At 37.0% G+C, this 22,652-nt stretch overlaps 2 protein-coding genes across 3 annotated transcripts in view; both read right to left on the reverse strand.

Moving 5' to 3' along the window:
- Positions 1 to 20,790, reverse strand: part of GFM1 (G elongation factor mitochondrial 1) — a 45,426-nt gene extending 24,636 nt beyond the window's left edge. For both annotated transcript variants that reach the window (XM_083364080.1, XM_083364081.1), the window contains exons 1-9: positions 20,677 to 20,790; positions 16,655 to 16,807; positions 14,371 to 14,503; positions 12,698 to 12,902; positions 11,672 to 11,788; positions 10,404 to 10,554; positions 3,885 to 4,039; positions 1,570 to 1,654; positions 1,270 to 1,407 (exon numbers count right to left, since the gene is read on the reverse strand). In XM_083364080.1, the coding sequence (XP_083220206.1) occupies positions 1,270 to 1,407; positions 1,570 to 1,654; positions 3,885 to 4,039; positions 10,404 to 10,554; positions 11,672 to 11,788; positions 12,698 to 12,902; positions 14,371 to 14,503; positions 16,655 to 16,807; positions 20,677 to 20,724 (1,185 nt within the window). In that variant the 5' untranslated portion in view covers positions 20,725 to 20,790. The remainder of the gene's footprint in view (positions 1 to 1,269; positions 1,408 to 1,569; positions 1,655 to 3,884; positions 4,040 to 10,403; positions 10,555 to 11,671; positions 11,789 to 12,697; positions 12,903 to 14,370; positions 14,504 to 16,654; positions 16,808 to 20,676) is intronic.
- The window catches only part of MLF1 (myeloid leukemia factor 1), a 152,232-nt gene that overhangs the window by 105,595 nt on the left and 23,985 nt on the right, over positions 1 to 22,652 (reverse strand). The gene's annotated exons all lie outside the window — the stretch shown is intronic.

Genomic DNA, 22,652 nt, shown 5'->3' on the forward strand with positions numbered 1-22,652 from the left:
TTTATCAGCAGTCCCAAGGCGTGGCTTCTCATTGCCTTCTCCTCCTCTCACCAAGTTGTCTCATTGCCTTTCTCTGTTCTACTCTGCTGGATTGCCTCCTGCTCCTAGCGTCCCTGAACAGATCCAGCTGTGAATCATCTATGTCTAATACCTCGTGCTCACACGGCTGAGTCTGATGAAGAACATGATGGGCCAGGCTGAGAGTCCTGCAGTGCATCAGAGCCTCCCTCTGATACCAAAGGCTCTCTAAACCCCCCTCCTCCTCCTCTTCAGAATCATCAGACTCAGCTGCCGGTATCACACGCTGATGCTGAATCACAACACCCGGTGAGAAAGGAAGGGGCAGGCACCTTTATGTCTGCATGTGCGCACACACAAATCTGGCTGCGTGTGCGTGCGAACGGGGCTGTGAGCATGCACACTCCACAAATGGGGCTGCTAGCTCTGGTGAGGCTCGTGGTGAGGCTAGTGCCAGTGCAAGGGAGTTTCATTCCATACAGCATTATTCCATAGTTTCAGTCCATATGGCATTAACCTTGTGAATTCTCAAGCTTCCTCCTTCCGTTATATATTCAAGATCGACAGTATTTCATAATTATTTGTTATGAATATATAGGGGTGTGGGTCTGTACATATGTTGTATATAGTATGTTTAGGTGTGTGTCATGTATGTGTTTCACTTTGAGAGCGGGCAACTAAATTTCATTTTTGATGTGTGCTGTTGTGCCCACAGTAAAAAAATGACAATAAAGGTTATCTTATCTTATAAGCACACGTATACGTCTGTGCGTACTGGCTAGCCACTCATGCGGCCCGGTGGCCAAGAGGCCACAGTCAGGCAGTGGGCTGCAGCCCATAGGTTGGGAACCTCTGGCCCACAATATACATGTAAAATGATGTATTATTTAAAGAGGAGGTGTCCTTCCTTTTGATCAGAGCCAGAACAAGGGTGCAGGAGACAACCAATGAGAAGCCAAGTTGTTCTCATCTCTCAGGGCTCTTGCTGTTCATTATTCTATGAAAGATGTCACCAGAGGAAAAACCGAGAACAGAACATTCCACTATAGTTAGAAAAGAAAATGTAAGGTGTGTTATAAGAACGGAGTCCCCATTGTGCAGATAAGGGACTCTTCTCTTCAGTATCCTTGCTTTGATACAGACTCAGTGCCACCGCATCCTGAGTTACTTCTGCTTATTAAGGAGGAGAATTCACTTGCTGAAAAAAAGGCTGCATAAATTGGAAATGGCATGTCTTAACACCTCACTCACCTCCAGCTTGTCTGCATGCATGCGGGCGAATCGTTGTACTCGTATCTTTTTCTGAGTCCTGGTGTTATAGATATAGCTACTTTTCTTTAGCATCCCTTGATAAACACGAACATATGTCAGCTGCCCAAAACGTCCAGCCTGGAAGTAGCAAAGGGGTTTAAAAAAAAAGTAAGACTTTCCCTCAAAACAACATAATATATCCTTAAACATCTACTCAGTTTAGCAGCCATCCTGATTTTCACAGAGGAAATACCTTTCTAATAATTGGAAATATTTTATTAAATAAAAATAGAAACTTACCTCAAGTTTAAATGCCAGGCCCAAAAATGGCAGGGAGTCATCTCTGGCAGAACCTAGCAAAATCCTGGATTTGTCCGGATTATCCCTTCAACAAAATAAAATTTAGTTTAAATGCCAATATTTTAAAGGTAGTTATCAATCTGTTATTGTTGTGGAGCTTTAATGTACAGAGTAACTTAATGCACATTATCACAAGCTATGAAGACCTATGTAAGATGAAGAATTAGTATTTGAGCACTATGCAGCTTGTACAACCATATCAGGTTCTTTGGAGTTGGACAATAGTAGTGTAAGAGAGCTGGAGATGGTATGGAAACAGCATTGTCTATATATAATAGTACCAGTTATTTTGGTGTCTGACAGATCCTGCGTATGAAAGAACTGAAAAACTATAAAGCCAGTACTCTGGAGATGCCCTCCCAAAACAATGTCTTCATACGATATTGTATGCACATCTACAAATGCTTTATGTTGTAACTCATAGAATAAACATCAACACAGGAAGGTATAAATATAATCTACTCTCTTGGCCAATGATCAACTACTATAAAAAGCTTCATCTATACTAGCTACCATTGCAACAGCAGATGACGTGGCTGTTTGAATGGGTTGTGCAATGCTTCCGATCTGAATCAGAAAAGCTGCTTCAAATCATACAGGAGTATAAATACAGCACCTGCTTGTCACTCATTAAAGCAGCTGCATCTGTTTCCAGGAGGGTATGGCTTCAGCAGAAGTCACAATGTGTTGCTTTAATAAATCAGAGTGGTGTTGCATTTCTCTTCCTGCACATTCTGAATCAAATCAAATCAAATCTGAAGCTCTATACAGCCCTCTTCACTAATGTATCAATAAGCTCAATAGCCAGCAGCTATTCAGTTTTTTAATGATCTCCCATCTGTAAGCTACACTGATGTATCTATTATCTCAGGAGATGATTTTATACATATACTCAACATGAGGCATAAGGGTCTATGACAATTCAACGCGGCCAACTCGCCATGGCCAACTTGCCACATGACAGCTCGCTGTGGGACAAGAATCATTAAAGAAAGGATGCAAAAGCAGGGAAAGAATGAAATGTGAATGACAAAAATTAAAATAATATTTTATTTTAAATAATTAAATTGAATTGTTAAATTGTCCTGCAGCGAGTTGTCCCATGGTGAGTTGGCTGCGGCAAGTTGGCCACGAAGAATTGGCCGGAGTGATTTGGCTGCAGCAGGCTGTCCCATTCCATACTTCACAACTGGCTGGGCTTTCCAGGTTTTGGTAGTAGCCACTTGAGTTTTAAATTGGGGCGGGCCACTTTGAAGTATCTGTCAACACCATGCCTTAAATCTGGATCTGCCACAAAGCTAATGGATCTCAAATTTACTTTTAAAACAACATTGTGACAAATACAGCCTTTCCAGGAATTCTGGGAGTTGGAGTCCACGAGTCATAAAAGAGCCAAGGTTGCCTACCCCTGTGCTAAACTATCCAAGTCATATCTTCTATCTATAGGCAAGAAATTCTGCAGTACTGCAAATCTAAGGATATCTCTCATGCATGATTTAGTTTTATGTTTAACAGAAGCAAAGAGGAGGACAATAGGTACTGAAGTACCTGTCTGAAATGTCAGACTCTTAAGTTTTTTTTTCTTAGTCTTTGAGCAGCTCGTAGAGTCAAGGCCATGCCATGCTGTCAATCTGCAGTCATTTCCCAGGGTAGGATGTTCTATAAAGATGCCTCGGATATCACAAAACAACTATATCTCTATGCCAAGGAAAATTATTTTGTGAAACAAAGAATTGCAATAAGTGATTCTGTGACGTGGACTTCTCACAGCCTGAGAAAACAGACAGCGTTTTATAAAACCTGGCTCCAAACATCTGCATGTTTCTTCATTATTAGGAAAATGGTTAACCCCTTCCCCTATCCACCAAATGCCCTAACACTGATTTAAAATTTAATGCAGTTTGCCCCAAAACAGAGTAAGAAAACAGTTTTATATGTTTATTATGAGTTTCAATGATAACTGGAATCATATATTTCAATTTAAGCAATATTAATAGTCAAAATCCTGGAAGAAAGCAAACTGCATTGCTCACTTTCTATCATCTCCAAGGTGCAGTGGTATTTAGTCATTGGGGTGATGTTTGTTTGTTTGTTTAGGAAAAGGTCTATAAAAACTAGATCAGCTTTTCATAGTCTGGTGCTCTTTCAAATGAGCTAGAATTACAAGTTCCCAGATTCCCAACCATACAATCCCATCTAAAGGGGAACCATATCATAAGTATGCGTTTTCTCCTCCACTCACTCTTAGTACTTACTTCTGGTTCAATAATGCATAATTCTGCACTTCTGATGGATTTGGGAGATACTCCAGAACAGCATCCAAGAGAGGTTGCACCCCTTTATTCTTCAGAGCACTTCCAAGCAGTACAGGGGTGAAGGCCTTACTGAGGGTTGCTCTTCTTACTGCAAGCTAGGAAGTTATCACAACATTTACAGTTCATTATTAACAATTACTTGCATCCACTTGTCCTACCAAATCAAAAACCTGAATCTTGGCCTATGAATAATATAGCGGAAACGTTGCTTCATTCACCATGGTGGCAATACGTTCTTTTAACTTTTAAACTGAGCATATGTTCATTTTAAAAATAAAAAAAACTTCCCTGGTTTTTTTTTTTCATTTCTCAAGATGTGGCTAAGTCTATTCAGAACACACTTATTACCCTTTTCTTCTTCTTCTTGATGGAATTGCCTGTGGATTGTACAGTAATAGAAACATCTGATAAAGACTGTGTGAAGGAGTAGAAAAAACATATTAAACAAAAAACTGTACAGGAGCTCTGGGCTTCAATAAGCTGAACAGAGGACCGAGAGGACAATAAAAGTTGAAGAATGAGCTTAACTTCAGCTCAGAACATTGCTGGAGCCATGAATGTTATCAACTGAGGGTCTGTGGGTTTTAGAGCAAGATATCCTATCTTAATATGATATAAAGGAGGCTGAAATGAAGCAAAAGAACCAATTCAGAAACTCAAAATGCTACCCACTGAATCTAGGCTTGCTTAGCCCTATGATCTGATACTGTTTATCAATCATAGGAGCCAATGATTCATATCTGAAATTGGCGAATGAAGATTCTGAATTCCTGTTAGTTTACTAAAGTTAGCATACTTAAACCCTCAGAATATAAAACCTTGTCACGCTTCTCCTGGCAGATTAGGTGGGAACCAATTAAACAGGAACAAAAGAATATAGGAAGTTTTGGTAGACATTTCATTTGTTGAAAGGGTAAGAAGTTGCTGTAAAAATTCCAATGACTCCAGTATATTGAATTCAAGACCTATTTATGGTGAAATCAATGTTCAGATTCTTGCATCTCTTTCTCCTGCGTGAACTCTGCAGGCCTCTCTTTCAAATGGGAAGGCTGATTTTCCACCGGTCTCTTTTTCTGATAACAGATATCAGTTGTTCTCCTCTTACCAGGAGAGCTAACTTTCAACATGTCCAGGTTAAGTTCTTAAATTTCAAATCTCTTTTTGTACCCTTCATACGATATCTGCGAGAGAGACAGAGTTCTATAAAAATCGGTTCCTATTCCAGCACTTTCAACTTCCTCCCCATCCTTGCCCTTAAAGGTAAAGGTAAAGGTTCCCCCGCACATGCGTGCTAGTCGTTTCCGACTCTAGGGGCCGGTGGCCAGTGCTCCTCTCCGTTTCAAAGCCGAAGAGCCCGAGGACGTCTCCGTGGTCATGTGGCCGGCATGACTAGATGCCAAAGGCGCACGGAAAGCTGTTACCTTCCCACCGTAGTGATCCCTATTTTTCTACTTGCATTTCTACGTGCTTTCAAACTGCTAGGTTGGCCTTACACTTTGACAAATTACTTTTGTTACCTGCTTTCTCAGGGTGTAACACAATAGCCAGACTTTCATTTCAGCAACAAATTATTTAATATGAACAAAAATCCAGTAATTTAAGCATTTGACCTTTAATAAACAAGGAGAATTTGGTTCTTGATGACTCAGTGGCCATGTTAGTTTCCTGGCAATAATGCAAAATTGTTTCTACTGCCTTCATCTCATATTCTTTATTTTCTAATTTGGTCTATAGCTGTGAAAATTCCTGCTCAGCTTTCTGAGATCAACCAAAATTGTTTTAGTGTTGCCACCTCCCATGAGACTTGCTAAAAATAAATGTCCAGCAAGTTTCTCCATATAAATAATCTAGATAATCACCTGGCTGCCTGCCACAGTGTAAACATTAATCACTGTGGACAAATTAGCTCAAACAAGCCCAATCTTTGGTCTTCTCACATCTATTAAACAATGTAAAATCAGCTAGCTATGGTATATGCTCTGCTGGGGGAGACCCAAGTATTTTTCATCTCACTAAGCAGAAAAGCATAGATTACTATAGTGCTTCAAAACTCAGGCTAAAATAATTTGCAACTTTTATTGTAATAAACTGGTCTCAAAGAAATAGCTGCATGAAACAAGAAATGCTCCTGTTCTAAACAGCAGTTTTAGGTTATCTTCCTATATCTACAGTTGCTTCAATTTATAAATACAGCACAAAGGCTATAATTTTGCTTTGATTTTGTTGAAGCTTTGTAAGACATGTGAATGTAGAAGGTTTATTACAGCACTCAGGAAACAGGAGTAGACAGAGGCCATAGCAAAATGCTTGTTATCTTTAGCCGCCAAGAGGAACAATTTTGCTAAAGGTTTCATCTAGAAAGATAGATGAGACATATGGTCATATTTAGGCCATAGCTGTGCTAAAAGTAGCAAGCATCAGGTGATGAAAAAAACTATTCAAATAAGGGAGAGCAATTACTGGTCAGAGCTGAAAATAGACTAGATAAGAAGTTTTAATTATATAATGTAACAGCCTAATGTCAAGTTTCAAGTTTATGATTACCGCCACCTAATCAGCAATGATGACTCTGAAAATTAGGAAACAGAAAATGGTATCCTTTTTTCTTTCTTTTCTTCTGAAAAATGCCTACATGCTGAAGAATGGTAGAGCATTTTATTTTAAATCAATACAGGACAATTTCTTTTTTTTTGCATTCTTGCATCTTCTTGGTATTTTCCTATTTAATTATTTCATTCTCAACTGACAGTTCAACATTCTTTGACAGGCATTTATTGACCCCATGCTTAGAACTGAAATGATATATTTCACAAATTTATATAATCCTGAGAATTTGCACAATTACCTAAGTCTGTAGAAACTGATATTTGAGTGAACTCCTTTTCCTTTTAAATTCACATTTGTCTCCATAAAATTATTTAAAGTGTTTTTTTAATGTAACTTAAGCAAAACATCCATATCTGTCTTTGTGGTAAGGGATTCTACAAGCTAATTAACTCTGCTTTACGTGAAGAAACAAAGCATGTTTAGGACTGAAATAGGTTGAAGATGCTTCATTCTACTTTGCATTAGTTTGCATAGATGAAAAGGCACAAGTAATTTAGTGAGCGGGGTGAACATGTGGACATTTTCCAAATTAAGACAAAAGGCTTCAGTCCATTGAAGGTTTTACAGAATTTAAGTAGTTACTTTTACCCTAAAATATTTAAGATCAACCTGTACATATTTCTGCTGGATTTTCAAAGTATACAAATACTGAGGTACTCAAAGCAGTTTAATAACTCTCAACTGAGGTGGATATTCCAAATTAATTCTCCAACTGAAATCCTAGACTAGAGTAATACAACCTTAGGAACCAAATGATTATATAAGAGCACCTAACATGGAACTTAATCTTTTAATTGTCATGTAAGAGACAGGATCAAGCAACAAATTGAATAACCACCAGCATGCAGCAGTTTTCCAGACTATAAGTCATCAAATTCTAAGAAGGATAAAAGGCTCATTAAGTCTTCAAGCCAAACTCAGTCCTAAACTAAGCAAGTTCAGCTGTGGTGACATAGTTTCTATTTACACTCCTCAATTTATACATTAGAGGAAGCAGTTAAGTAAACGGTCAAGGATAAAACTGCAATAAAATAGTCTTTCAGCAGAACAGTATGTATTTTCTGGGAAACAATTATCAATATTTAAGTCCCAACATCACATGTATTCTCAGGAAAGCAAGACCTACAAGATCTGTCACAACCTTGTCTACCACACTAAACAGCTGGTTTCCTTCAGGCAGCTTCCTTACCCTCCAGTCACTTGTAGCTATTAATGACTGGTTTCAAAAGCTTAAATGCTTCCCTGGATAGCAGCAAAGTGCTATGAGAAAGATATTGCAGATACGTATACTTTCTAATGCTGCAATTTAGTTCAGCTCTTAAAAGTAATAAAATACAATACTTCTATATTCAAAGCAGTAACAAACGAATGCTGGCTGTATCAACCCCCTACAGTATCACATGAAGTGTTAATACCACTTTATAATGCTTTGGTAAGACCTCTCTTGGAATACTGCATCCAGTTTTGGCCTTCACAATGTAAATAAGATGTTGAGACTCTAGAAAGAATGCAGGGAAGAGTAGCAAAGATGAGTAGGGGACTAGAGGCTAAAACATATAAAGAACGGTTGCAGGAATTGAGTATGTCTAGCTTAATGAAGAGAAGGACGAGGGGTGACATGATAGCAGTGTCAGGGGTTGCCACAAAGAAGAGGGGATCAAGCTATTCTCCAAAGCACCTGAAGGCAGGACAAGAAGTAACGGATGGAAACTGATCAAGGAGAGAAGCAATCTGGAACTAAGGAGAAACTTCCTGACAGTTAGAACAAGTGGAGCAACTTGCCTCCAGAAGTTGTGAATGCTCCAACACTGAAAGTTTTTAAGAAGAGATTAGACAAGCATTTATCTGAAATGGTATAGGGTTTCTGCCTGAGAAGGGGCTTGGGCTAGACGACCTCCAAGGTCCCTTCCAAGTCGGTTACTCTGTTCTGTTATTTATCGCAGTATTAAAAGTCAGTAGTCATAATCTTCTGCTAAAATTTTCCAGAATTTTAAGTTCTCAAATATATTCCCTTACAATTAACCTGCAAGAAAAGTGTTAAAAGTTGAAAGCTTAATTTTCAAACATCAATCCAATCATGTTTCCACTTGCTGGTTGGGGAATTCATGGTCCAACTTGGCAACTTAATTTATAGCTGAAATTAAGTCAGATAATTATTTACTCAGTATAAACAAGTGAAGCAGTTTAAATTGCAAATGGCAGGTAGAGCATGCCAACAGATTATAGAAATAATCACTGAGTATCACCAGCATTAATGCAACAACTTATTATCACCATATTGCATTAATATCTTTGTCTCTGAGTGGAATTTCAGGATGGTGTATGCAGTTGGAAAGAATGATATCCATCTGAAATTGTAACTGGTAATCAAGAGACATGCCTGGATTCCACCAAAACAACACTGGCAGCTTTTGCTCTAAATACTATACATTCTCACATATTTTTAGGCTGCCACAAAAAAAAAAACACCCGCCGTTCAAGTTTCGGGAATTTAAAAGAATATTTTAAAAATTCTTATGTTTTTATGAACACTCTAGGCTTTATTCCAAAGCAAATGAATTTCTCAAGCCTGATCATTGATATACAAATCTTATTGTTCTCTATTCAAATACGCATTTGGTCCGTCTAATCTAGTAATGCCAACAGAAATCCAAGAACCAAAACTGTGGTTCTTATCAGCCTTTACATTCTGAAGATACTTAAACTGAATCTGGGGCTAGCTGCAGGCAATCCATGATCTCTGACCAATCCAATCCAATCCAATCCAATCCAATCTGATTCTTTATTTACAGAGATCAGCAATACATAAAATGGATAAAACCAGATAAAATCGAACAGTTCAAAGAAAGATTATCCCACTATATTCAATATTACTTGCCCCATTTTTAACTATTTTGTTATTGTTTAGGTGGTTTAAGTCAGACAGTAAAAGATGGGTGTAAAATAGTTCCTTCCCTCAGATACACAGAGTAAAAGGTTTTGATGTCCTTTGAAGATCCTTCTAAAAGTTCCAATAAAAAAGGACACGTTAATTTTTCTTGATCTCACCAGTGTCATAAGGGCAAGAGTGCTGAGTTATACTTGCCAAATAATAGCAAGGATTGAAGGATGTTATGCCTGGTCCTGAATGCATCCAATTTCAAAGTCCCTGGTGTAATTCAATACCGCCCCTGTAGATAGTTAGTATGCTGGCTCTCCACTCTATGTAAAAATATAACCTAGTCCAGACATAGCTCAAACAAACCCATGTTTTCCCTCCTCCTCCTCCTGTCAATTTTGCTTCATAATAATTTGCTTTTGCCTGGAGAGGAGTGCTTAGAAACACAACTATCTTGTAAATTTTCAGATATCTTTATATGAATGATTACCGTCTCTATTCTTATGTTTCAAGGTCAAGAAAACTGCCACTGTTTTAAGGTTTTGTTTTGCTTTGTTTTAAGAAAGGAGCCTTTTTTCTATAATGGCAACAGAATGGCTGAAATCACCAACAGCAGAGAGCCAGGAAAAGTTCACTGTCAAAGTATGTCAAAATTCCCCAAAACTTTATCACTAGTTATTTGAGTGCCTGTGTATTGATTCAAATATTATTGAGATTAAGAAAATAAAAAATACTTCAAATACTCAAATTGCTCTATGTTATCACTGTTTTAGAAAGCATTAAATTTGTGTAAATTGTAGAGTATGAAATCATTTTTACCCTTATTCTTCAAGAATTCCTATGAAAGTACCCATTTTTTTTGCCTTTTTTGTTTATGCATAATGCAGCTCTGCACTAATTGTAGAAATACTTATTCCAAAGGCCTTTAGCAAGTTTTCCAAAAAAAAAGAACAGAATGAATTAAATTCTCTTACTTTCAAATCAGTCACTGTTGGGATTTTCTCTTCAAGAAAAAGCTCTCCAAGTTTTTCATCACTGTTTGCGACACATTCAATCAGTTCCTGGCGGCGATCTGAGGACTCTGCTCTGAACTCAGGAGGGATATCATCATATTTAACAATCTCGCTACAGAAACAGGTAAAATAAAAAGTTCATCAATATTCAGCCTCAAATATACAATCTAGTATTTTGGACAGCTGATTTGAAAAGATTTACGGTCCTTAGCAGCACACATACTGATAGGTTTTAATTTTCATCTTCATTTAATTTTTCCATTTTAGGAAACCCCAGCACTAATGAATGTGATTTTAAAAATTATCAACTATTCAATTCTACATCTATACAGCCTTTGGTGATTTTATCTAAAGGAAATTAATAGGAAGCTTTAGATCTACAAACTAATTTCTGCATGCTGCAGCTGCTCTGCTCTTCTTTATTCCCCACAGCTTTTTTGTTAGCCAATAAAGAGAAATCATGACTGAATACCCAAACCCAGTATTTAATTAGTAAGACATCACAGATCTTGACGCCAACGTGGATGCAATGCACCGATCTATTAGAATTAAGACATCTAGAACATGGGATAATCTGTTTTTCCCTCCAATTTATCTTTTCCAAAGATAAATGGCATTAAAGCTTAGATTAACAGGCATCAAACTATATAATGAGCCATGACTAGGTCCATACCCCTCTTTCAAGAATGAAGAATCTGGAATTATTTGTTTTTGGTTATTTGCTTTACTGCATTGTTGAGATCTTTATATTAATTTTGATTTAAAACTAGCCATAGTTAATCAATTAGTCAGTATTAAAAATGTAATAAGGTAACAAAAATATTTTAAATCCTCTTTCCCAAAGGGAAAAGAAATAGGGAAGCACATGACTATGTCTGAAGATTGAATCATTAAAAGTAGATTTTTTTCTTATTAATTTGCTGCTCATCCAAGCAGATTCATAAGTCAGAGCAAGTTAGGCAAAGATCCATTAGAATGTACCAACTCCTCCCACACCAACCTCAGAGGTTTCCTTTCCAAAGTAACTTGCTCTGACTGGTGAAACTGCTTGGATGACCAGTGAAACATCTAAAACTAATGCGAAAAATAAGAGATAAGAAATATTATGCTGCACTATTCCTAGCTTATCTTTCCTTAATAATCAAGATTACTGAAGTTTACTTCTAGAAGTAACACTCTACCTTAAGAACATGTAACGTCTTTGCATTGGGAAACTTTTAGCACCTTACCCAAAGTCACCATCGAAGTATATAGCCTTTTCTTCAATTAAATCAATAACTCCTCTTAACTGCCCTTCCAGTCCCATGGGAATCTGAATAAAAGCAGCATTCTGCTTCAGCTTGGTTCTGTAAAAATTAAAAATATATACAATTTCTATACAAACCACGTATCTAAAATAGTCATGAAGTCTATTTCTCCCATTATAAGTCCATTGAGCCTGGAAGAATGATTGTGGGTTTCTGTAAAAATTATAAAGTTGAATATGAAAACGGTTGAGATAATCTCTGACCTCTCCATCATGACTTGTTCTCTAGCTTTTGACTGCAGCTAAGGAATCTCTTTGGTACAATTTCTGCATATTTGGCATGATTTAAGAACCTGAGCTATCATATCTAGGAAGAGACATGCACAAATGATAATGGGCTTTAATTTTAAAACTGACATTCTCAATGTTTACACATGTTATTCAGAAAAACAATCAGCTGTTAGTGGAATTTAAGAGTCAGATGAGCAAATACTACTATTACTATTAAATTTGCACACTGTCCAATTCGCAACAAGTTTCAAACAATTTAACCATCACATGCTGAGAAATGTAGGATATTTTCATTCTGATTTTGTGGTATTTATATCAGGTGACCATCAGCAATCTTACTTCACATAGCCTTGGCAAAACTAGAGAAACTGTATATTTATATTCATTGACAAATTCTGGTCTCAGAGACACAATTTTAACCAGCTGACTTCATAAAAGGAACAAATTACTGCATTTAGTGATCATTAATTCAGAATGCTTATCTAATTACAAGTTTTAAACAGTGAAATTAAGCAGCTAGCTTTAAGGGTATTTTCATATTTTACAGTGAAATTATTTGTATGCAATAATGAGAAAATCTTTTCTGTATCAACTTACAATGGCCTTAATACAAATGGGCAGTGATAACTAATCATTTTACCTACTAGAGTTTTGAGAAGGTAGCTCACAAGTCAAGGTGACAAGTAGATGGGACGCATTTAAATTTAGAAGTTCCTACCTTAATTGTTGTAAGGCTCGGTTTGGATTTGAGCCCGTGCGATCCAATTTATTGATAAAGGTCAAGAATGGAACCCCATATCGCTTCATTTGTTTGTTCACTGTCATGGTCTGGCACTGAACCCCTCCGACAGCACACAACACGAGAATGGCCCCGTCAAGAACCCTCAGGGACCTTTCCACTTCAATTGTGAAATCAACATGCCCTGAAAGTGACATAATTGTATAAAAGTTTTAAACTACCTAAAGATTCACCGCTGCTGCTACTGAATTCACACCACATTTCCCATTTCTTATGGTTTTCAGGAATGGCTAGCAACAAATGCAAGCCAAACTAACAGTTAATTGAGTGTGCCACTGACTGACTCTCCAAAAAGCTTAACACAAAACCATACTCTGTTAACAGCAAATTTTAATCTCCCAACTGGCTGCGAGACTTGAACACCATCACATTGGCAAAACCATCAATCAAATGCAAAAGCAGCTTTTCCTGGCATAGCTTATATCCTGCAATTATACCTTTAACACCGATAGAGAATCTTTGTAGCACAGGCTGGAAATGAGAGGTCCTTGGTGCTCTCTGAACTTGGCTGTTTTCTTGCAGACATTTCATTTTATCAAACAAGTAACATCAGCACTAGCAACCAAGCTCAGACAGCACCAAGTATCCCTCACCTTTAACACCATCACATCTGCCTATCCTAGGTCCTTAAGGACTCCATGGGTAGATATAAAAACACCAAACCCAGTCTAAATGCTTGGACGGCTATGAAACCAACCATAATAATAGATTTCTATAGGAAGTATTGTGTGAATGCTACCAATGAATTCTGATATCTAATTTTCAATGTAATAAGTGCCTTAGTGCTGCCTGGGAAAGGGGAGCACAGATACACTGAGTAAAAGTGAGAATGACCTAAATCTAAGCACATAGTTGCAGGCCAGCATGTGCTCATTCATACCCACTAAAATTAAGAAGAATTTCGGCCGATACATTCAAATGAATCCCTTTCACAAATATCTTATGACATAATCAACTCCGAACTGATGCTCTTTAAATGTAAGCATTTATTAGACTTTTATTCCACCTTTCATTTGAGACTTCAGAAAAATATATATAGCATTTCCTCCTCTTATTTTCCCCCCACAATAACTTTGTGGGTAGGTTGGACCGAGTGTCTGACTGACCCTAAGTCACCCAGTGAAATTCTGGGTCTAAGAATGGATTAGAACTTGGCCCTGACTGCTCCTAAAACAATGCCTTAATCATTACATCACATTGTCTAGAGACCCACAACTCTTAAATTCTCAGCCGGCAGTCTGAATGAATCCAATATACTTGGAGGACATCAGATTGGGAAAGGTTGCTAAAAGCCATGATGGCCAGTTAAGTCTATCACAATCAGACTTTCACAATGTGACTGGTGAGCCAGCAATACAAAACTGAAATGAATATGAGCATGGCTAGTCCAAATTCCACTTTATATATTCATTTAGAAGAATTCTGCTTATAAACAGTCTAGTGTGAAGCCTTCTGCTGCCAATCCTATTTGCTAATCCATTGGAAAAAAAATCCCAAACTAGATATGGAAGCATCAAATAGGTATTCTTTTTTACAGCAAATAGAAATGAAACATGTGGAAAACTAAATATGGTATGCAAGGACAACACTACCTGGGGTATCAATTATGTTTATATTTGTGCCTTTCCACATGGTGTACGTAGCGGCAGACTGAATGGTGATCCCTCGTTGTCGTTCCAATTCCATGGAATCCATCACAGCACCTATCCCATCTTTCCCCTTTACCTAATATGAAAGAAAGCAAACCAATATATCTGCATATGCACTGCTGTCCTTTTATATAAAACAGAGCTTTTTAAAGTCACTTAATTTAGCCCTACTTGGATTTTCCAGATCAAAATCTAATACTAAATACTAAATACTAATAATAAATATAAGAGAAAGGGAAGGCGGTAAGGAATATATATTTTTTAAAAATCACAAGAGAATTTTTAAATGATTATTTAAATGTCACAAACTAATGAAGAGTTCATGTCTGTTTTTCAGCTAACAAGAAAATGTGGTGCAAGGATTATATGAGCTTATCCCAAAAATATGTTACGTCTAAATGGGGAGTATGCCAATTAAGCCTGAAACCTTCACACATTTATTCATAATGGCCAGATTATTAATAGGGAATGGAAATATAACTCAGGCCACTTCAGATTTTATAGACTGAATTGCACTTGCAAATAAAGTGGTCATTAGTGTTACTATTTCTAGACAGACATGATAGGCTTGTTTGAAGTTCAGGTGCCCTCAAAACATTTTCCCCCCCTGCAAACTCAATCTTTTCAATTCATTCGAAAGAAAGAAAGAAAGAAAGAAAGAAAGAAAGAAAGAAAGAAAGAAAGAAAGAAAGAAAGAAGAGAGAGAGAGAGAGAGGAAGGAAGGAAGGAAGGAAGGAAGGAAGGAAGGAAGGAAGGAAGGAGAGAGAAAGAAAGAAAGAAAGAAAGAAAGAAAGAAAGAAAGAAAGAAAGAAAGAAAGAAAGAAAGAAAGAAAGAGAGCAGGCAGGCTTTGTCATTTTTTACTGTGGGCAGAATGGCACACATTAAAAATGAAATTTAGTTGCTTGCTCTCAAAGTGTACACATACATATCACACATTTAAACATAATATATACAACCTATGTATAGACCTACACCCTTACATATAAAGTTGGGCATAAACGTCAATTTAAATGAAACAAGAATATCCAGAGACAATCAATTCACTCCATTCTCCTATTTTCAGATAGGACTAAACAATTTTTCTATAATATTATAAAACATATTCACTCTCTTTTGGATTTTTAGAAATTTTGCTTTTGTCACTGAATTCAAAATTTTATGAGTCCCACTGACATATGAAAGGAGTCTATGTGAACAGCAGGATCAAAAATTTCATTTATTTCATAAGCAGCTATCCAAAATGTAATCTGCAAATCACTCCTCTACATTCAGTAAGCAGTCTATCCAATACTGTCTGTTCCCCCATGGTGAAATGCTTCAATTCAATAGCAATTTAAAATTTTCTAACACAAAGTACAGTATATGTTGATATCTTGCTGCAGTTCTATAAAATTTTGATCTTGGCCTTTCAAAAGATAAAAAGGAATTTGTACTTTTTTCATCCATTTTCTTATAAATGTATCTGTATGTTTGAACCCACCTATGCTTCAGTTTTAGCCGGTGGACAAGCAGACTAAGTCTTCTATAAAATTATCTGGTTAAAGAGCTGAACTTATGATTTATTCAACTATCACCCACTGAAGTACCACAGTTCCCCAATAGCATATTAATGCTGTTCTCCATATCTGACACTTGGTAAGAGATCATGAGTGCAATGTTTGGTTTCTGCCAAACATAACAACATCCCATGTGGCTTCTCCTCTCTCAAATTCCACTTCTGATTCATTTGTCCAGAGAAAAATTTAGAGGGCCATAGGTGCATTCTGAAAAAAGCACCAGACCTCATAAACCATGGTTTTCGCACCTATAGTAGGTGTTAGTTTCACCCAGCACTTTCAGAAGATGGATACTGACACTAACCAAAGAGACAGAGACTCCTGGATGTTGCTGTGGGGTTCTGACTTCTTGGATAGCGTTATATTATATCCCTAGAATGAGGCAACCATGCTTGGAAAGATTATTGTTCAAAATCTTGCCCATTTAAGACTATATCCCTGCCTCAATTAATAGAACCCCAGAGCTTTAGATATTATTTATTATCCACCTTTATTAATTTGTTATATTTTTAACAATATAGATTCAACTATTGCCTCCAACATTCCTCTAAGTTGTTTATTTCATGCCCCCTGCATGCATACATTTTAGAAAGTTAACAATAAAACAGAAACAATGAAATTACAGAATAATGCCAATCCTCTCCATTGGTACCAATGTATTCATAAATACCTCATGCATTTCTGCTATCTTTCCTGTGTAAAATAGAATACGTTCAGTTAATGTAGTCTTTCCTGAATCAATATGTGCAGAAATGCCTATGTTCCGAATTTTTTCATTGGGAAAAATTCCTGAAGAACACCATCTGCAGCTATATAGCATGAGCTGGAAAAAAAAAGCATGAGTTGTGACAATAATGCAATATATATATTAAATACAAAATAGGATTCATATACATTTTAAATGTAATAGTCTATTCAGGGGTTCTGGTATGACAGCCCCCACCCCTACCATGAACAAAATTAATGGTTTCATTGGGGTTAGGGTTGGGCAAAAAATTAATATATCATTCATTCAATTTCTATTGCTGCCCATCTCAGTCAATGACTCTGAAAGGCTTACAATTTAAAAAAAAACCATTACAATTAAAAATACTAAAAATATTTTAAAACCATAAAAACACTAAAAATATCCAGATTAAATATACATAAAAGCAAGATACTTGGCCTGTTACCAATCCAGCCAGGAATTATTTTGAATAATTATAATCAATGTAAATATCAAGTAAAACTTATTTTATACATATTTTATCATTTTTTTCATTGAAAATTAAAAAAAACAATAAATTTAAAATCTGCATTTTAGTGGGAAAGGTGAGATTGCTGAATTTTGTGCTATTACTAACTCTGTATTTTTGAAGACTGCTTCTCTCATTTCCCTCCCCCCCCACACACACACATTTCTTGTCTATCAATATTTGCTCTTTGTAGTGGCCACTATGGAAAATCCTGCTGGCTTGTTCAGCCTGAAAAGGAGCATGTTTTGATAGCAAGCAAGTTTTGTCTACACAATCTATCAGGTTATTCATATAAAGAACGGGCCCTATCTGAGCAGACTCCAGGCAAAGCAGGAGTAATTCTGGCAATGATCGTGTTTTGCATGCCCAAGTCCCAAAGTATTTGTGACCACGTTCAAATTTGCTCACAACATCCTGGAGGGTCTGTAATCCACAGTTTGAGAATTTAGCTTAAGTGTAATAGTTATTTTAGAAAGCATTTTGTAATTTACTGAATTACAAGATGGCTAGTCTCAGTTACAGTATCAATGGATACACTACTGAAAGACCTGAAGCTCTTGAAAATGAATCATGAAAAACATCAATGTGGTTGCTAATATTTGACCCCAGCTTGACAGACATAGTCAATCAAACAATATACTGTACTGAATTAGAACTTAGTTCCACTGAAATCAATGGAACAAATTAATCATGACTTACCACAGATATCACCTTAGGAACTATGCAGTTATATCTTTTTTTAATAAAACATTTAAACAGCTGTATTGAACAATAGTATTTTGATACTTTTTTTTAAACCTAAGTCCTGCTTCAAAGTTGTACCACAAAAAGAAGATATATTCTTACATGAGGTAAGAATAACCTGATTTTTTACTGGATAAAGCACTTGGATAATATTTAACATAAGCCTAAGAAGGGAACATTTTTAACCACTTTTCAAAATATAAACTGGGAATATTATTAGATCAAAACAACCTTGTTCCCCGATCAAATGGACATGACAATATAGTAGGCAAACATGTACTTATTCAGTACACAAATGCAAGATAGATTTTTTAAAAAAAATTTTTTAGAGAGAAGCAAATTTTCTAGATTTTGACAATACAAAGTTCACACCTTCTCTATAGCTATGTATTACTACATCTGTCCAAACAGGAACACATTAACAGCATGAGAATAATTGCAAAATATCATCTGTGTTAAAAGCTAAAAAGCATTAGACAATGAAGATGTTCCTGCACGGGTTAAAATATACCTACTCCATCTGCAATGAAGCATGTTCAGTTTGCTTTTAATGGGAAAAGATAATAAAGAACTCACTGAAGAAATCCTATATACGGTATATTTGTTTATACATTTAGTAAACAGAAAACAAATTATATTAGAATAGAATAGAATAGAATAGAAAACAAATTATAAGATTTATTTATTTTTTATTTTTAATTCCATTTATATCCTGCCCTTCTCCGAAGACTCAGGGCGGCTTACAAGCTTAGCAGTAGCCTTCATTCTATGTATATGCCTGCTTATTAGGGCTTTCACACACCCCTGCAAGCGGCATTATTACAAAGTCAGCTTAATAAAAGCTTTCATGGAATTGTATCCTATTTATTAGATTCATCCAATAACGGGTTATATACAATGGATAAAAAAAGATTAATCGCCACCATATAGAAGAAAAATTCCTGTTGAGCAACATGTGCTTTTAAGAAAATATGACTATCGGTAAAATAGAAATTTGAAATTTAAACCCCATAATTACAAGTATGATTCTACGTTACATTTGGGTTAAAAAAAATTAGGCACACAAGAGATTTAGATTCATTTTAAAAATCTGAACTCTCATCTCAGCCACTTCAAGCAATACTGTAACAATCCTTCCTTACAAATCAGATACTGTGTGTTGCAAGAATTGTATGTTGCAACATGAAGAGCAAATGTTAGCAAATAAGTGTAAAGTAAAATTTAAGTTGCAAGTTCAAAGTTACCCAGTACATTGAAAACAAGTGAATATCATAATTTAAGATCTCAGCTATGATCAATTTTAGAAAGTGAAATGGGAATGGTTAAAAATATTTTATCAAACCAAGTGACCAACTCATTGGTAAATTTGGAACAATTCTTGCTATAGAATGGGGGGGTCTTTCTAATACTGTATAGCTAAGCCTTTAGAGTTATAGTTTTTTTTTCTTGCTTTAATCTCTTAGGCAATATGTAGATCTGCCAAATAATAATAGCATTCCTGAAATATTTGAATACTTTTAAAGGGTGTTATCAGAGTGGCATATCCTTTATACTAATTGTTATTAACCATGATCAAATGCTGGCTGCCTTCTCTGGAATAACTCAAACTGCCTCTTCCTTAATTAAGCTTTCGAAGAAGTGTTAAAATAAGACTCCTCCGAAAAGCATTTAGGGATGACATGGAAGGCTATGGATGCTATGGTCTATTTTTGTAGGGCCAGGGATTCTATTGTATTTTAACTGTTCTACGTTATTAGCTGTATAAGGCAGTGAGATAGTCCTTGTTTGGAACGGCTTGTCAAGTGTAGTAAACATAATTTTGAATGACAAGCTGTAAGAAACAGTCATCAGCACTAAGTGCAATTTTGGGCTTCAGCAACAAATTATTTTCTGTGCTGTAGTGTATTTATTTAGTCATGTAAGAATTAATGGCATATTTCATAAATATTCTCATACTATTTACTTCATCTGGCACGAATAAATGCCAGACTAAACGCCAGAAGAGTTACAAAATTTATGAAAGAGTATATTTTCAATTTTTCTCAGTTTTGTACTTAATTCTTAGTTTGTATTCATAGTTTCTTGAAGAATCCAAAATGATAACAGAACTTAGCTATAATTTGCTCAGTTAGGTTTCCAAAGTTTATCCTAACGGAATAGCATCATGAATCTTTAGCATTCTGAATTTGCACAAAGGTTGGCTAGACTTCATAGGATTTAGAATAATTAAATATAACATGTAGGTTTCCATTCAGAATTGATAACGATCTTTTCCGAAAGAAGCACATTCGCCTAGCTTCTTTAAAGCTTAATAAAAGTTTGCTAAAAACTTAAAACCTTTCAATCAACTTGCAGGAAGCTTTGAAAGCAGATCGCTCACACTTTTAATGCTCCCTCCCCCCAACAGAGGTGAAGGAGGAGCTTTAATATTGATCCAGTCTGACCCATCTTGTCTCAAATAACCCGTTTCATTTCAAGAGACGTACAGCAGGCTGAAGATTACTATAAGTATGCAGTTGTCGAGTTTTTTAATCTATCAAGCAGCTCCCCGAAGCAATGAGACTCTGCATTTAATGACAAATCAAGTTTCCCCGCGGAGCCTTTTAAATATTACCCCCAACCAGGGGCAGAAATGTAGGAACGTCTCTCCTTCCCACTCAACCTGCCGCCTGGCTGAGGCGGCTCTGACCCCGGCTGAGCTCCCCGCTCGTACCTGTTGCCGAGGCAACACCAAACCCACGAGTCGCCGACACCTCAACATCGTGAACACGCCACCGCCTCTGCTTCCAGAAGTCACGCCGGGCACGACTCTTGCAACCCCATTTCCGGTCTGAGCCGGGTAAATGCTTCCGGAGCAGGGGAGCGGATCATCGAGTCACCTCGGTAGTTCCCCCGTCCCGGAAGCCAGCTTCTACAGCGCCCCCAACACTTGGGAGGAAAGAAGCGCTTGGAAAGAGCTGATCGTTTCTGCTACCCCCCCCCCGCCCGACTTCAGGTTGTGCGGAAGAAGGACCGTTTGTGATCTTGGGTGCCCTTCTAAAATAGCGCGGAGCTGATTTACTTGCTTTAATCCCGAAACTGTTTTTGGTATCTCGGGAATCCTGCCTTACAGATGCATCGGTCGAGTTGAGGAAGCTTCCTTACAGACCGCCCTTACTAGATTTTAGATTTTGTTAGATTTATATACCGCCCTTTCCCGAAGGACTTAGGGCGGTTTACAGGGCATTTTAAAATCATACCAATACAAAATACAAAGTTAAAAGACAAATAAAAGATCCCTGAAAATAAAACCCAGTTAAAATTCTCAGCCTGGGTCACAGAGCTCAAAGAGCCAAGTCTTCAGGTCCCGGCGGAATGAACGCAGGTCAGGGGCAGTCCTGAGCTCCACGGGCAGCTGGTTCCAGAGGGCAGGCGCACCCACAGAAAAGGCCCTCCCCCTGGGTGTTATCCGCCGGCAATCTTTTACCGGCGGCACCCTGAGAAGACCCTCTCTGTGGGAGCGCACTGGACGAAGGGAGCTTGATGCTTGATTACTTGAGGTCCTCTCGGAACACAGTCATAAATAGGGTCGAAATCTTGAGACGCAATGAGCTGCAACCACTCAATGTTACTTATGCCCTAGTAATTTTGGCTGATCTAAAAACAAGCTGAGCAGGAGCAGACCTGATCAGACCCTGATTGCCATACCTCCAAGTAATCTCCAAGTAATCTTTCCAGTTTGGGGGAAAAAATCACATGTTTAAAATGAGTGGCAAGTATGTGTAAAAACTTGTCAGTCTTGGAAAAAAAAGTGATGGGAAATTACACCACTGCCAGGAAAACTACTAGACCGCATCCACAAAGTCGCAGGAACTGAATTTGACTTGACTCGGTCCTTGCTTATATATCAAATCACTACTACAACTCCAAGGATCCTGCTACTGTGTTTTATCTATCCAACAACCATGTGCGTGTAATTAAAGTTAAAAGTGGGTGAATAGCCCAAGGTCATCCAGGTGCAACTAACGATACAGTACAAATGAGCCAGCCACATTGTAAATTCAGAAAATGGGATTAACTCAGCAATCATGCTTGATGATGGATTGAAAGATCATAATTTTAATGAAATTTTCCAAACATTTCCCATCAATGACTCCATTACAAAACTAGCCATGAGAACTGTCTTGAATTAGGAAGAGTTCTGATTTTATTTCAAGGTAGATATTTTCTTCTTTAAAATAATGACAAAAGACACTGTGATTTAGAGTCACATAGATGTAGACTACGATGCGTTTGTTGGCTTTGAAGAAAGTGTTATATTTTGATATTTGAATTCTTTTTAACTTGGGGAGAACAGTGTAGCTAGGTAACATGAGCCAAATATTTTTTTTTCAGGCAGAGAATCATCAGCCACACCAGTCTATGTTTGGAACTTCTAAACTGAGAAAGTGGAATGCCACCAGCACACACACAACTGATAGAGCTTTTGAGCATCTTTCATATCTAACTGCTGCCAAAGATACAGAAATGTAACTATAACTTTTGTCAACAATTTACTTCCTGCTATGCATTAGAATATTTCTCAAGTCAGACAACTTTAAACATTTTTTTCCCAAATGACCATACAAATATCTGGCAAGCACTCCTGATATTGGTATACTATTCAGCTAATTGCTTAAAAGGCACTAGTTAAGATACTGTACACTTGTA

Source organism: Vipera ursinii (genome assembly GCF_947247035.1).
Source record: "Vipera ursinii genome assembly, chromosome: 5".
Lineage (NCBI taxonomy): Eukaryota > Metazoa > Chordata > Lepidosauria > Squamata > Viperidae > Vipera > Vipera ursinii.